Source organism: Lupinus angustifolius, chromosome LG15, assembly GCF_001865875.1.
Source record: "Lupinus angustifolius cultivar Tanjil chromosome LG15, LupAngTanjil_v1.0, whole genome shotgun sequence".
Taxonomy (NCBI): domain Eukaryota; kingdom Viridiplantae; phylum Streptophyta; class Magnoliopsida; order Fabales; family Fabaceae; genus Lupinus; species Lupinus angustifolius.
In genome coordinates, this window is record NC_032023.1 from 7426161 (window position 1) to 7443542 (window position 17382).

The window sequence follows — 17382 nt, forward strand, 5'->3', positions numbered from 1 at the left end:
GAAGAAGTGTTTGTAGAACAACCTCCTGGTTTTGAAGATTACAAACATCCTTCTCATGTCTACAAGTTAAAGAAAGCCCTCTATGATCTAAAGCAAGCTTCACGAGCATGGTATAATCGTCTAACAACTTTCCTCATAGAAAAAGGTTTTACCAAAGGGAAGGTCGACACTACTCTATTTATAAAGAAAATAAATCATCATATTTTACTAGTTTAAATTTATGTAGATGATATTATTTTTGGTTCTACTAATGAAAATTTGTGTAGTGAATTTGGGAAAATGATGCAAGGAGAATTTGAAATGTCCATGATGGGAAAGTTGAACTACTTTCTTGGACTACAAATCAAACAACTTGATAATGGCATTTTTGTGAGTCAAACCAAGTACTGCAAGGATCTGCTAAAAAGATTTGATATGGCTGACTGCAAGCCAATAGCTACTCATATGGGATCTAGCACATACATAGATACCGATGAAAGTGGAAAAAGTATTGAAATATCAAAGTATCGATGTATGATCGGATCTCTTCTATATTTAACTACTAGTAGACCTGATATTATGTTTAGTGTATGTCTGTGTGCACGAAATCAGTCTAAACCAAAAGAATCACATTTAGTTGCTGTTAAGAGGATTATGAATTATCTAAAAGGTACAACTGAAGTTGGACTATGGTATCCAAAAGGAAGTATTTGTGAACTGGTTGGATATTCAGATTCAGATTTTGCCGGATGTAAATCCGAAAGGAAAAGTACAAGTGGTACTTGTCACATTTTAGGCAATGCTTTAATTTCTTGGTCTTGCAAGAAACAAGCATGTGTTGCACTAAGCACTGCTGAGGCTGAATATATAGCAGCAGGTAGTTGTTGTGCCCAAGTGTTGCGGCTTAAGCAACAATTACGAGATTATGGCNTTATGGCTTAGACTTAGGCTGCACTCTGCTGAAATGTGATAATAATAGTGCTATAAACCTTACAAAGAATCCTATTATGCATTCTAGAACCAAACACATAGATATAAGACATCACTTCCTAAGGGACCATGTTGAAAAGAAAGATGTATCTGTAGAATTTGTTGATACTCATAACCAACTTGCAGACATTTTCACCAAACCCTTGGCAAAAGAACCTTTTTTACAAAATTAGACTTGAATTAAGCATTCTTGATGAAGCTTATCTGTCTTTAACATGCTTATATGATTATATGTTTGCTTCATTATTATTATCTCATGTCTACTTGATCTTAAATATATTTATTTATGTTCAAAACTTAAAATTTTTGGGTTAAAAATCATTTTTATAGCTTAATTTTGCCTAAAATTAAGGTTTTTTTGGGTAAGTAATCGATAACACTGGAGAGTAACCGATTACAGGGTTAAACAGCGTGTTTCAGTAACCAATTACCTAAAGTGAGTAATCGATTACTCAAAGCTGCTGTTTGAAAATTTTAAAAATTTGTTTTTGAGTAACCGATTACTGTGTGCCGTTATATATGAAATTTCTACAATTTTTAATTTTTTCAAAACTTATCTTCCTCACTCAACTCGTGTTCTCTTCTTCTCAAAGCCTTACAGCCTCTAAAAACCTTATTTTTGATCCATTTTGGGTGATTTTTGTTTCCATTCATATCACATTCTCGATTCTAAACACTTCTAACCAACCATTTTCGTGATTAGTGGCTCGAATAAAAAATCCCCAAATGCCCAAAAATCCAAAAACCTAAAATTTCAAAATCCCAAATTCATGGTTTCCTCTTCTAAATCAAAGAAACAACGCTCTAATACCACTCAAATGAGTCAAGGAACAACTGCTTTGGAATGCAACCCTCTGGACTTGACAAGGCTTCTTGTTAATGATGAGCAACTCAAGATATTTGAGGAACACTTCCATGGTCGCGTCATTTTTACTCCTAAATATGGTAATATTTTTGAGTTTGAAGATTTTCTTTTCCCTTATCTCTTACGTCAACAAAACCTTTTTGACTTTTGTTCTGAAACAAACGACATTTATCCTGAACTTGTGCGAATATCTTATTGTAACATGAACTTTCGAAAAAATCGTCTTACATCCTATGTTAAAGGAAAAAACATTGTTTTAGATCTAAAAACTTCGAGTTCATTGTTATGTAACATACCCTACCAAGGTGACATAACAGGTTTTGGCCTTGTACGTGAATGTGATAATTATGATCGAAAACATTTTTATCACTCCTCATTATGTCGACTTTCGAAAAGGAAATAGAAATGCGTAAGCAACAAAGCTTTGGAGAGACTGTCAACCACCGAGACATCCTATCTGCTGGATATCTCAAACTAGAGGAGCGTTTGATTCATTATTTCTTGAGCTATGTCATTATACCCAAATTTTCAAATCATTCTCAAATAAGTGACATAGAACTCCAATTAATGTATGCCATAAAGTTTAATATCAAAATCAATTGGACTCTCATGATAATGAGACAAATGTGGACCGTTAGAGGTACTCAAAGCCCTTTGCCATATGCTATCTTTATAACCAAAATTCTTCAGCATTTCGGAGTTTCTATGATTGGTGAAACAAAGACGCCTCTAAATCTTCGAGAAAGCCACATTGACACTGATGTAGATATAATCCACAAAATGGGCTTTACCAAAGACCTTAGAACCTGCACTTATACTTATAGAACCGACAAGCCGACTACTGATGCTGAACCATGTGAACCTGAAGCACCTAATCCTTCTGAACCACAACCATATGAGTTTCATGCTCAATCATCCTCATCTGCTGCCATGCCCTCAAACCAAATGATTATGGATGAGTTAGTTTCTCTCCGAGACTACATCACTAACCGGATGGATGCTCTCGACTCTCAGAATCAACAAATTCGATATGAACTTCATTGCATCTCCTCTAGGATGGACATCATGGATATAGATGAAGATAACTCGGAGCCTAAATCTTAGTATATCTATTAGGATTTTCTGGTTATTCTACTTTAAAACCTCAAACAAATTGTTACTTAGTTGTTGTTTGTTTTTGAGTTATTGCTGCATACTTCTGACAAATTACATTATGATGTTTTATGCTTTATTATTTCATTCCTGATATTTTGATTGAAACATCTTAACTATGCACTACATTAATTTTATATATTGTGTTATACATCATGTATGCTATATATGCTATATATCTTTGTGTTGGACTCTTGGTTTTTCTACTTTTTGATGAAGTCAAAAGGGGGAGAAAAGTTGGGAGAGTGTATTTTCTTTCAAACTTTATTCCAGGCACTTAACTCCAAATGAAAAAGGAAGCATACAAGATAGGGGGAGCATACTCAAGACAAGTCAAGATATATCACAAAGTATGCTACTCTCAGAAAATTCAGAAAACTACACTGTCAAGAAGATATTGGTTTGTCATCATCAAAAAGGGGGAGATTGTGAAGAAGATCTTTGCTCCTGACATTGGCACGGTTTTGATGAAGACACCAACATCACCAAAATAAGAAAATGAAGAATACTTATGAAGACAAAGAAGAATAAAGCTTCAAGATAATTAGATTAAGTCTCTATAGGTACTTATATCCTAAAAACTCTTACTTATGCAAAGTAGTAATGCTCAAACCATTTTTAAAGAATAATGAAACACTTGAAAAATACTTAAAACATTTTTTGAAATAATGTGTAACGAGTTACTTCATTAAAGGAATAAGTTACATGTGAGAGAAAAAGAGTTATCCAACTTAAAACTGCTCAGAATAATCCATTACTACATTTGAGTAACAGATTACTAGTTTTACAAAAGTTGAGTAACGATTACCCAAATGGTGTAATCGATTACTCAAATTCAAATTTAAAAATTAAGTGGACAGTATGTTTGGGTAATCGATTACCCAATGACAGTAATCGATTACTGAGGACTGTTGAATGAGATTTCAGATTTCAAAACGAAATGGTTTCACTCCAAACAAAATCTCTTCACTCCAAACAACTCCTACACTTTAAGAAAGGCACATTGGGTGTTTGGAAATCCTATATAAAGACTCTAACTCTCACAACATCAACATACAACTTTTATACAGCTCTCATAAATTCTCTCACTGTTTTTCTGCACTTTTGCACTGAGTTCTTAAACTTTCAAAAGAGAATTTATTCTGAGTAATTGTTCAAAAAAATTTCACAAATATATTTAGCATTATTACTAAGCATATAAAGAGGTTTGATTGGATTGCAAGGGATATAATATTTCATACTTGTAAAGTCAATCCAAAGTCATTGTTATAATTCTCCATTCATTGCAAACAATCTTTCTTTCACAGGGTGTGAATAGAAAGGGGATAGAGTTACTTGGAAAAGTATTTTCCAAGGTATAAATATTAGTGAGTGTGTAAGGTACAGAGAGATCTCGGGGTGAGATATTGTAATTACAACTCTTAATACTTAGTGGAAAATCTCTTGTGCTGCAATAGTACTGGACGTAGCCTTCAATGGACAAGAAGGTGAACCAGTATAAAATACTTGTGTACTATCCTTTCCCTTTCCTCTTTACTTTTTACTTGTTTATATTCTGCAAGATTATCCGCTGCACATTAACTCTTACATTTTGCAGAAAAAGTTACTATAATTTTAAGTCAACTAATTCACCCCCTCTTAGTTGCAATCATGTCCTTACATACTACACCTTTATCTTCTTCTACTTTCAATAAACTGTTTGTTTATCTTTTTTAGTCCTCTTTCTGTGCTTCTTTTCATGATCCTATAATACTAGAACCTATCAGTTTGGATTTATAATCAAAAGAATGTTTGCTTTATTAATATTTACTCTCCTTGTGTCTTGGCTTTAAAGAAGCAGTTATGGGCTAATCTTCTTGGTCTGAAGATGAATGTGGGAGGTGGTTTTTGGTCTTTATTTGGCGATTTCAATGCAGTTAAGAGCTCCTCTAAGCGGGTTGGTGTTTCTGGCCAAGATTATAGGAATTATTCGTTGCTATTTAATTCTTGGATTGAGGAGATGGAGCTTATTGATCTTCCTTTGATTGGAAGAAGCTTTACTTAGTACCACCCTAATAATGGTTCTATGAGCAGGCTAGACAAATTTCTTCTTTCTCCGGATTGGCTTAACACTTGGTTGGATTTATCGCAATGGGCCCTTAGCAGAGACGTTTCAGATCATTGTCCCGTTATACTCAGATTTAGGAAGATGAAGAAATGTCCTATTATGTTTAAGTTCAACAATTGTTGGTTACAACATCATTCCTTTAGGGCAGTTGTTGCTAGTTCTTGGGCGAATTCTACCTGTGTTGGTAAAAAAGCTTTCATTGTTAAATAAAAATTGAAATGTCTCAAAGAGGAAATTAAAGTATGGAATAAACAGATTTTTGGCTGCCTGGATACAAAATTGGGAGATATTTTCAGGAATATCCAGTCAATTAATCTAATCGGTGAGTCTTCTATTCTGGATGCTTCTCAAATTGCGAGTAGAAAAATCCTTCAGGCGGATTGGTGGAAGACAGCTAACTGGAAGGATAATCTTTTGAGATAAGAAGCTAGGAGTAGGTGGTTAAAAAAAGGGGATGCAAATACAAATTATTTTCATGCTTTATATAAATAATAGAAGAAGGAGAAATAATTTGTTGGGGTGTTGATTAATGGGAGGTGGTTTGATAATGATCTTAGTATAAGGATTGGAGTTTCTCAGTATTTCAAATCCTTGTTTAACCATGTGCCCTCTTTGAAACCAACTTTTGATGGGGTCGTCTTTAGCACTCTTTCTTTGGACTAGAAATCATATATGAATGCTGGATTTGGAGAAGAAGAGATTAGATTGGCGGTCTGGAGTTGTGATGGTGATAGAAGCCCTAGTTCGGATGGTTTTAATTTTAATTTCTTTTAGGCATTTTGGGATATTGTTAAAAAGGACATTATTCTTTTTATCCAGGAATTCTATGTGTCTGGTAAGCTGCCTAAAGGTCTTAATGCCTCTTTCATTACTTTGATTCCGAAGATTAGTTGTCCTAGTAAAATCCAGGATTTTGGACCAATATCTATCGTTGGCTCCTTACATAAGATTTTGGCTAAAGTCTTGGCAAGGAGACTAAAAGTGGTCCTGGATTCTCTTATTAGTCATTCTCAATCAGCTTTTATTCATGAGAGGAACATTCTGAATACAACTGTGATTATGAATGAAATCATTCACTCGGCCACAAAGGTTAAAGATGGTTGTCTCTTGTTGATGGTTGATTTCGAGAAAGATTATGACTAGGTTGATTGGGATTTTATTGATTATATGTTGTCTAGATTTGGTTTTTCTGATAGATGGAGAAAGTGGATTAGTGCTTGTTTGTCATCTACTTCCATGTCAGTTTTGGTTAATGTTACTCCTTCGGATCAATTATTGGTTTCAAAAGGAATTAGACAGGGTGATCCAATCACGCCGTTTCTCTTCCTTATGGTTGCCGAGAGGTTTTCTGGTCTGGTCAGACAAGCCAAAGCTGCAGGTTTGCTAGATGGTTACAAAATTGGTACTCATGGGGTTGAGGTGTGTGATCTTCAGTTTGCAGATGATACAATTCTAGTGTGCAAGTCGTTGGCCTCAAATATTTGGACTATCAAAAGCATTTTAAGATGCTTTGAACTAGTTTCTGGCCTAAAAGTGAATGCTCAGAAGACTTCTTTGTTTGCTATTGAAGTTCCTGATTCCTTTTTGTCTGATGCGACAAATTTTTTAGCTTGTAAAATTGGGTCTATTCTATTCTTGTACTTGGGGATTCCAGTTGGGGTCAATCCTAGAAGGGTCAACTTGGCAGAATGTTATTGATGTAGTATCGAAGAGACTTGCATCTTGGAAGCGGAAGTATATTTATTTTGGTGGTCGGTTAGTCCTCCTTAATTTTGTTCTTGCTAGCATTCCTACTTACTTGCTTTCCCTTTATAAAGTTCCAAAGAAGGTGTTGCTAAAATTGCCTACTTTGCAAAGATCTTTCCTTTAGGGAAATAAAAGGGAAGGTAAAGGCATTGCATGGGTGTCTTGGAAAGAAGTGTGTAAACCTAAGCATCCTAGTGGTTTGGACATTAGAGATTTGTCTCTTTTTAATGATGCGTTGCTTGGTAAATGGGGGTGGAGAAGATTACAAGAAAAGAAAGCTATTTGGGTTAAGGTTCTTAACTTCAAATATGGAGATGATGATTATTGTTCTTCAAGTAGATCTTCGTCTACTTGGTGGAAAGATTGTGTAAAGTTGGTTATGTAGTGGGGGATAATGGTGGGTGGTTTGAGGACAACATTTGGAAGGAAATTGGGGATGGATCTCAAACTCTTTTCTGGACAGGTATTTGGGTTAGAAATCAAAGTTTGAAGGACCTTTTCCCTAGGTTGTTCAACTTGGCTTCTAATAAGAGGGTGATTGTAGTAGATTGTGGTTGGTGGAATAATGATATTTGGCTGTGGGAGGTAAGGGTGAGCATGGGCCGGGTTGGGACGGGTTAAGGCTTGTCCTTACCTGATCCTAAATATTGGTTGGGTCACTTTTTGAACCTAGACCCTACCCTAGACCCGAAGCTAACCCGACCCTAAATAGCGATTGGGTCAGCCTTTTCATCTGACCCGACCCGACCCTAGACCCGATTAAATATAATGCATACTCATTTTAGATAAAGACTTCTCAATATTATTTATTATTATGAATATGTAGTTTGATATATAAAATGATATATGTATTATTAATCATGTATATATTATGGAAAAATTAAAGAATAAATGATACTTTCGACCAAAAGGGTATCATTACTCAATACACATTTAAGTAGAAACACATACAAACATGATGAGCGGGTGACTCTAGGACGGGATGAGTCGGGTCATGCTTGGTCCCTACCCGATCCTAAATATTGACTGCGTCTATTTTTGGAACCCGAACCCAGCCCTAGACACGATCAAACTCGATCCTATTTGGACCTGATCATGATCGGGCCGTGCTGGGTGAGCCGGTAGGGTCGGGTCCTACTCACCCCTAGTGGGAGGTACCGTGGCATAGAGATTTGTTTGATAGAGAACTTTTTGTGGTGACAAATTTATACTCTACATTACAAAATCATTCTTGTAAGAAAGATTATAGAGACAAGTGGAAGTGAGGGTTGGATGCATTCGGGACATATGTGATAAAGTTTGCTTATCTCATTCAAGTCGATCCGAGTATGTTGCATTTAGATAATATCTTATCTAAATCTTGGATTAATTGTGTTCCGACAAAAAGTTGCTGCTTTATTTGGAAACTTATTCGTATGAGAATACCCACAAGGGTTGAGCTTTTTAAAAGGCATATCATTCTTAGCACTGATGATATCAAGTGTGCACTTTGCAATATTCAGGATGAAACTATAGAACACATTTTTTTTTATCTTGTGAGTTTGCTTCTTCTGTCTGGAAAGATGTTTATTCTTGGTTACAAGTATCTGCGCCAAACCCTTCATCTATTATTGAATCCTTCAATATGCATGATGCTCTTAGCCCTAAGGGGAAAGGAATGAAGATATGGAGGATGTTATGGTTTACTGTTATGTGGTCTATCTGGATTATGAGAAATAATTTAATCTTTTCAGATATGACTGTGAGTTTTGTTCAAATCATGGATTTAATCCAGACTAGATCTTGGTGTCGGTTTCAAGTAAAGATTGCTCATTCGTCTTTAGAGTTTGTTAATTGATGTAACAATCCTAAATATTGTATATCTATTTCCACTAAAACGATCATTCTATGATCTCTCCTTATATTGGGTTAGCACCCCTTGTATTTATTTAATACATATTTTTGCTTATAAAAAAAAATTAGCATATTTAACATTATTCTAAGATAAATCAACTTTTCAACAATAACAATCCAACCTTAATTTCTTTATGTGGGGTCAGCTTTTCCCTAAAAAATCAGCTATGATACCAGACAGCTAGTATTCTCCACAAGGGAAGAGAGAGCATTATATACAAGTTTCTCTTCATTATGGGGGAAAAAACTAGGCAGGTAAAGAACCGGACCAAACAATCTACTTTTTCAACATGCTGGTACAGATATATGAAGTATGAAGAATATTAAGGAGATAACCAAGTTGATAAATCTGAAATTAGATAAATGGATATCTTAAAATGACACAAAAATAGGAGTTATGCAAAACAGAATACTTGTTTCCTAAACATCTGGCTAACATGGAACATAGTTTTCTACAGACCAAAGCAGAAACTTCATAGTTTGATGCTCTCCAGACAGAACCATTTTCAATGCTGTCAAGCCAATCTCTACATGGTTATAAACAAGGTATCAACTTTAAAGTTAAAAATACAGACTTTTACTACGTCCTTAAGCAGAACAGCATCCAGCTTTTTTCACAGCTGATACATCATCACGGGATCCAACATTAATTGTCTGTCCTTTCGGTAAAGCTGCTGGATCATCACCAATGTCAAGGGCCTTCTTGCTTACAACACGATAGATCTGGGTCAGCACTTCTGTGAAGGCGTTTTCAACGTTCATGGACTCGAGGGCAGATGTTTCCATGAAAAATGTGTTCTCTCGTTCAGCAAAAGATGTAGCATCTTCAGTGGAAACTGCTCGTAGATGACGCAAATCTGCTTTGTTACCTACAAGCATGACCACAATGTTTGCATCCGTATGATCTCTCAGCTCCTTTAGCCATCTCTCCACATTTTCAAATGTAACATGGCGGGTAACATCATACACTAGTAATGCACCAACAGCTCCTCGATAATATGCACTTGTAATTGCTCGGTACCTTTAGTATAAAAATAAACAAATTAAGATAGATATCTTACATGAAAAGTTAATGAAACACATGGTAGACCATTAATTGTCATGGAATCTAGAATTAGGTGTTGTGACTTCTAAAATATCATGTCCGGATCTGTGAATCAACAAGACAACCAGCTTGTCATAAACACAGCTTCATATGTTTATGTCCATTCTTATATGTTCCAGTGCATTATCCCTAGCTGCTATAAATTTATCCATCCTCAAACATTATGTTTATGTTTGTTCTCATATCTCTTGTCTCTAAGACTCGGTTAATAAGACCAATGTCCTTGGAAAGCTGACAGTTATTCAGAGAAAAGAATAGTAACGGCTCAAAGAAAAATATGATTTTCAGCTTGGTTGTAATAAACCAGGTTGGTAAATAACTGTGAAAGGTGTCATTTTGGAAATAAAGCAGCATTGCCAAAGGCATTGGCTCTTTTAAAAAGATACTGACACAAAATGCATAAATTAAACAATGCAGTTTGTATTGAAAATAAATTATAGTGGCTCATAATGCCTAACCAAATAAAGAATATAACTCGACCTTCCAGATTCCACTGAATCACCCTTTCATTAGAAGGAAATCAATTTTAGGAGCTACCCTATGGAGACTTCTGCATGTGATTATTATAACTATCCAGCTAACTAATTTGTTAAAAACATAACTATATTAACTTTCTTTTCAGCCATCAATCATCAAAATATACAAAGTTTCAGGCATTGTGACCATAAAAATACCAGACCAGTAGTTAATATATGTTCCTTACATATTACCATAAATTTAATAACCATTATGCTATTAATGGCCTCTTCACTTGTGGGGGTACGATTGCATACATCTCACTAGGTGGTATCCTCGTGTATTGGGTCACCCTTTTTTATGGTTTAACCATAACATTATTCTTAGCAACGACATGTCATCTGTTTTTTATTTTCCCCCCACTCCCCACAGTTTTCATTTTACCAAACAAAGAAAATGAAGTTGTTGCAAAGAAAGACACATGGGTTATAACTTTGTTTCATAAAGAAAAACAGAACGAAAACTAAACATGCATTAAAAGAAAGCTAAAATAGAATTAACTATACCAACGTTTGACACCAAGGGATGTGAAAGTTAAACCTGGTATAGAAAATCTATTCAAATGGATCCAACAGTTTAACCAAATATATCGCGCAAAATATTTCTGCCAAATTCCTGTTTTATTTAAAGCCACTCACCATCCAAATTCCCACATAACATTAGTTTCTATAGCTATTTGTCAGAAACATTATCATATTGACTTTCTTCCTCACTGTTTATAATAACAAACTTTGAGACATTGGCAAACTTTACAGCACTATCCAGGTAATGTCTTGATATTGTTGTATTGCTCAATAAAACAGTTTATGACATAGTTACCAGGGTCGGTAACATCTTTTAAAAGATGCAACGAGCGTTGAACATAATAAAAATATTGAAATGTTTGTTTATTGACTGTAAATGCTTCCAAAACCAAAAGAAACAGTTCAGATTATTTCACAAAGAACACAATGCCATGAATGCTAGGATTTTATATCATTTAAAAATAGAAAGTCCAGGTCCAATTATAAAAGATAAGGCCACGATGACTTCTGCAAAAAAACTCAATGTTCTAAGCACAACAACAATTCCTATGCCCTGAAAAACAGTATAGCAATGCATCTCCCCTATTCAAATTATCAACACAAACGGTGCATGAAAAAAAACAGCTAAAATCTAAAACAACTATACACTTCTATGAAAAAAATCAAACGGTTCATTCTTTCTTTCTCAAATGCAAAAAAATCAAATCACAATTATACACTTATATGAAAATATATCTCACAACCCAAACCTGAGCCATGACCAACACATGTTAAATTAATCAAAACACAGCTTAATTAACATGCCTAATTGCCTATATGATATAATAATACATTAAGCAAAATAATGTCACAAATGCAATGTGCTTTCATTTTACCAAAATTCCATGATAAAACTTAAACCAACCAAAAATTCATTAACCCAATTGAGGCATGAACATAATAGACATAATAATAATGACAAATTTAAAAAAAAAAAGTGTGAACCTTTCTTGACCAGCAGTGTCCCAAATCTGAGCCTTGACGACCTTATCATCAACCCGGATGCTTCTAGTGGCAAATTCAACCCCAATTGTGGACTTGGATTCAAGACTGAACTCATTTTTGGTGAACCTCGAAAGAAGATTGGATTTTCCAACACCAGAGTCACCGATTAGAACCACCTTAAACAAGTAATCGTAATCATCATCGGCTCTATAAGCCCCCATTTGCCACAAACACTTTTGCTTATTATCGTATGTGGGTATTTGTGTTTTGGACAGAGGGAGAATAAAAAAGTGATTTTGATTTGATGAATGTGGAAAAGGCTCAAATGGGTTGGTGTGATTGAAAGAAAGGAATCATTTTTGTTAGGTATGTTCAAAATTGAGACCCAGATTTAGAAGAAGGTTAAAAAAGGTAAAAAAAAATAATAATTTTGAGAACAGTTGAATGAGAAAATAATTGAAACAGATGGCGCTAGAAATGTGGGGTTTATTAATAGTCGTTTGATTCTTATGAAGATGGCGCCTCCTTTTACCCTTTGTTCAAATAAGCTTTTAATTTCTTTTAAAAGTATACCTTTTTTTTTGGGGAAGAAGAGTGATATATATTATTTTTTAAAAGAGTACTATAATTTGAAGTTATTCATATATTATATGCTGATAGATAATTAACTATTGTTTTCTCTTTCTAAAAAACTATTTTTATCCATCGTGAAAATTAGAAAAATTCATTTTTGAAATATATATAATTATTATTTAAAAATAAATAAATGACTAAATGATTATTTTAGTCACCCTTAATGTAATCACTTTCATTTTAGTCTACAAGAAATAGGGATGACAACCGGCATGGGCGGGCGGGCGCGAGTAGTACCTTTTTCATGCCCAAACCCGTAATATTTGCGGGTATCCATGTGGGTAGTGGGTATTTGCAGGTATCCATCAGGTATCATCGGGTTTTTAATTATAATTATATATTTATATAATTTGTAATAATCAATATGTAAAAATAGTTGTTACATAAATAATATGATACTTATATGATAAATTTATGATCATAGTGAAATATGTGTAATTTATTATGAAATAATAATAAAGTATATAATATATAATCTTAAAATATTAATAAATATATATATAAAATTTAACTAAAAACTAAATATATAAATTTGCGGGTACCCACAGGGCGGGTATCACAAAACTCGCTTTCACCCATAAGCTATTATTGTGGGTATCCATTGCGAGCATTTCTACGGATACTCACGAGTCAGATTTTTTTATCATCCCTAATAAGAAATACAAATTATATATTTAGTCTTCAAAGTGTATTCAATCAGTTTAGTCCTTTGTCACTAGCTAAATTAATTGACGTGATATAAATGCAATTTTATTTTTTAGAAACAATAATGACTAACTGTCTATATTTTAAACAAAAAATAATCATTTTTGCATGTATATGAATTTTCTTTACAACAAACCTTCACATTTTATTTTTAATATATTTACACAAGTTTGACTATTTATGGTTTTTTATCTATATTTCTATATTATAAAGTCAACATGGTATATCAATCAACTTCTTTATAATTTTTACTTTCCTGTTTTGTTTTGCCTTTAATAATTTTCATTTTCTATAAAAGAAAAAATTCTATTTGAAACTAAAATTGCAAGTGTTAAGAGGAAAACACACATTTATTCTTTTTGTTTCTCAACCCTCCATTCACTCGATTGAATATATTTAATTATAAATTACTATTTAATAAGAATAAAATATAAATTATATATTCCATTTCAGACAATAGGAATACATATAACATAGATATAGTAAACCAAAAGAAGTATCGTATTAGGTTTAACAATCTGGTCGGACCGAATGATTTCACATATGTTGGAACATGGTTTGTTGAAAACTATAAATGAGAACTTTTGGGTGTGAAATCTAAAAAACTCTCAAGTCTCACGTAGAAAAGTTTTGGAAAAAAAAACAAGTTTCAAGTCCCACATTGGAGAGATAAAGAACATGGAAAAAATCTCATGTTATAACTAGAAGTATTCTCCCCTCATTATAACTTACCCCAAGTTGAATGTGTTTTCATTCAACTTTTTCTTTCTCCCTCATATTTTCTGCTGATGCATTTCCGACAAACTTCTCCCCCTTTCTTTCTGTGGCATTAAGAATTGGCACATGCAGCCAAATTGTGGGAATTTTGAGAACTGACACTAGTAGTCAGTATTGAGGGAAAAGAATTGGCACGGGTAGCCAAATTATGGACATTTCGAGAACTAACACTCATAGTCAGTATTGTGGAAAGAGAATTGACACGGATAGTCATATTGTGGGTATTTCGAGAATTGACATTGTTAGCCATATTGTGGGAATTTCGAGAATTGGCAGTGGTAGCCATATTGTGGTGGGTGTAATCGAGATCGGTTCTTACAGTGCAGTAAGAACTCGATAATAGAGATCTGAGTTGTTTTATCCTGGGGACGGCGTGGTTGATAGGCTGGTAGCACATTTTGGGCAGTGCCACAAAACATCTTAAAGAGAACGACCTGATCGTGACTCAGCCAGTAAGTATTATTTCGTGTCATTTATAATTGTTGTAAGCTACGGTAACAACAATTTTAAGACGTTTCTACTGCAATGACATTCATAGATAATATTACTAGACTAAACAACTATGAAATGAACAAACCATTTCAGTTTGATGTGACAAATTTCAAACGTTAGCAACATAAGATGAAATTTTTCCTCACTATGAGAAAAGTTGCACACGTTTTGAAAATCAATGTCCTAATGTTGCTGGAGAAAGCTGAAAAAAGGATAAAATAGTTATTAATATAGTTCTCTAGAATAAAAATGATTACTTTTATGAACTTCATTTCGAATGAGTTGTCAAAGGATCTCTATAATTACTACAACCCATATATGTCTGCCAAATTAATTTGGTATGCACTTGAGAAATAAAGAAATATGATATTGAGGAAGTTAAGATAAAAAAAAATATATATGATGTTACCACTACCTCAAGTATCAAATGACTAATAATAAATTAGTAGAGTCTCAGTCCTATGAGATACATAAAATTGCTCATGAAATCATTTCTGATGGTATGGCCCTAGAGAGTTAAACTCACAAAGCCTATGAATGTATATTCATTAGGTATGCTGTAAACAACAAGACATACAGGTTTTACGACTTTAACGCAAAAGTGATCATTGAGTCTAACGATGTTGGCTTCAATGAAGAGAAATTCCTTTTTAAATTGAGAAATAGTGGGGGCACATTAATTAGTCACATACTTGTGATTAGAGATAATGATATAAAATGAAAGGTTTGAAATAGAACCTAGAAGAAGTAAGAGAGCAATAATTGTTAGAGAGTATAGATCTGATTATATGATCTATATATTGGAGGATAATCCATCAACTTCCAAGAAGATTTGACTTCTTTGGATGTTGATTTGTGGCGAGAAGCCGTAAATGATGAGATGAACTAGCTAGAGTCTAACAAGAAATAGAATATATTAGCTCAGTCCACTATGGAAGTTGAGATGATAGCATTAGCAACAGCTAATGAAGAAGCAAGTTGGCTGAGAAGCTTGCTTGCAGAGATTTCCCTATGGGAAAACATATATCAACTGTATTGATCCATTGTGATAGTATCGCAACTATTGCAAAAAAATTGAGAACTGCTTTTATAACGGTAAAGAAACGACAAACTTGTCGTAAGAGCAACATCATTAGAGAGTTACTCGCTATAGGAGTTGTTAGAGTGGATCATGTATGCATTGAGAATAACTTAGCAGATCCTTTGATGAAAGGACTAGTTAGAGAGAGTTTATAATACTTCTAAGAGTATGTGACTATTGCCCTTAGAACGAGAATCACTCATGATGGTAACCCGACCTAACTGACTGGAGATACCAAGAAATAGGTTCAATGAGTAATAACAAGTTGTGAAGTGATATGAGAATGAACATGCTATAAAATTATGAGAAGCATGACTCCTGCAGCATATGTAAGGATGAGTTAAACTCTTAATGAGATCTATACTCCAATTGGAGCGGAGTACATATGCTACAGGAGTACTCTTGATAGACTCACCTATGTGAATGTGGAAGTGGGGGTCGCTTCCTATGAATTTTGGAGCATAAATTTCTAGAGCGTTCACTATAATGGGATAGACGCGCATGACCTTTAACGCACAGGCTTTACAGAATACATCTTTGAAAAGGTTGTGTGTGATTTGATGTTGGAGATAGAGTTCAAGACTACGAGTCACTCTAGTAAAATTTGAATCTTATTCACTATGCAAAGGTTCAAGTCGCATGACACATTTGTTTATGCACAATCTTATTGAGACCACAAATATTCTCGAAAATCGTTTTTTAATTTCAAGTGGGGGATTGTTGGAACATGGTTTGTTGAAAACCATCAGTGAGAACTTTTGGGTGTGAAATCTAAAAAACTCTAAAGTCCCACATAGAAAAGTTTTGAAAAAAAATCAAGTCTAAAGTCCCACATTGGAGAGATGAGGAACATAGAAAATGTAACACCGCGAATTTTACGATTTCGAATTATAAGATTTTATTAATATTTTTATTAATTATATATTCAAAAATGAATTTCTGGGCAATTTCGATAAAGAATTAGACGAAACTCTAGTTGAGTTTTAGTCTTGAAATTTTATTTCCTATTTTTTGGTAAATTTCGGTAATTTTCGGAGACAGTCGGTTCTGAACCACTGTCGGGACCGAAATCCACCCGGTAAGGCTCAAAAAGTGGTTTTTGAGTTCCGTAACTTGGAATCGAATTCCGATCACACCGTTGGCTTCATTATTTCATTTGGAGTCAATATAGACTCTGAGTACACTCATACCTATTTGATAAATATTTTTCACTCGGAATGCCGAAATCCGAAATTCTAATCGGATATTACGATCGGACGATTTATAATATCCGATCGAGTATTAGCCGATAATAATCGAGCATGTTTATCGCACGTGTCTGCGAAGTTGTTGTTTCGCATTGGGATGCGAGCTTTGCCTTTCCATAAAGCAAACCCACATCACTCACCCTAATGTCATAGGAAATCATCATTAGCCACCCTAGGAGATTTTTTTCATCATTGCCTAGGGGAAAATCTGATTTCCTTCTCTCCCCTTTAACCCTCACACTTCACTGCTCACTCTTACACTCTTTCATTTGCAAATTTTTCTAAGAGAATGTAAAACCTCTCTTCACTTTTCTCTCATTTTCTCACATACTTCTTCCATCTTCAATCATTGATCTCTCAACATTCAACCAATAGATGTTGATGAGATTTAAGTATGTTGTTCATGAACATGTCAAGAACATATTCAACCGTTGAAATTTTCTAAAACGCTTTCTAACTCATTTTCTTCTCAAAACCGAAAATGATGATGTTCTTGAACTTATGAAAATATTTTGTTGAAACCATGAACAACTTGTGTTCATGAAGTTGTTATAATGTTGTATTACATACTTTTTGTTGTTTTAGC

General features: G+C 34.1%; 1 protein-coding gene across 2 annotated transcripts; it reads right to left on the reverse strand.

The window, feature by feature from the left end:
• LOC109328685 (ras-related protein RABA1f-like) lies at positions 9056 to 12275 on the reverse strand. 2 transcript variants are annotated; one of them, XR_002105466.1, is made up of 3 exons: positions 11862 to 12275; positions 9234 to 9753; positions 9056 to 9203 (listed from the first exon to the last, which is right to left on the reverse strand). XR_002105466.1 is itself a non-coding variant. In XM_019562264.1 (2 exons), exons 1-2 carry the CDS (start codon positions 12080 to 12082, stop codon positions 9321 to 9323), a joined length of 654 nt encoding a protein of 217 aa, XP_019417809.1. In that variant the 5' UTR covers positions 12083 to 12275; the 3' UTR covers positions 9056 to 9320. The 2 variants fall into 2 exon arrangements, 1 of the variants encoding a protein (XP_019417809.1); XM_019562264.1 differs by having other exon boundaries at positions 9056 to 9753.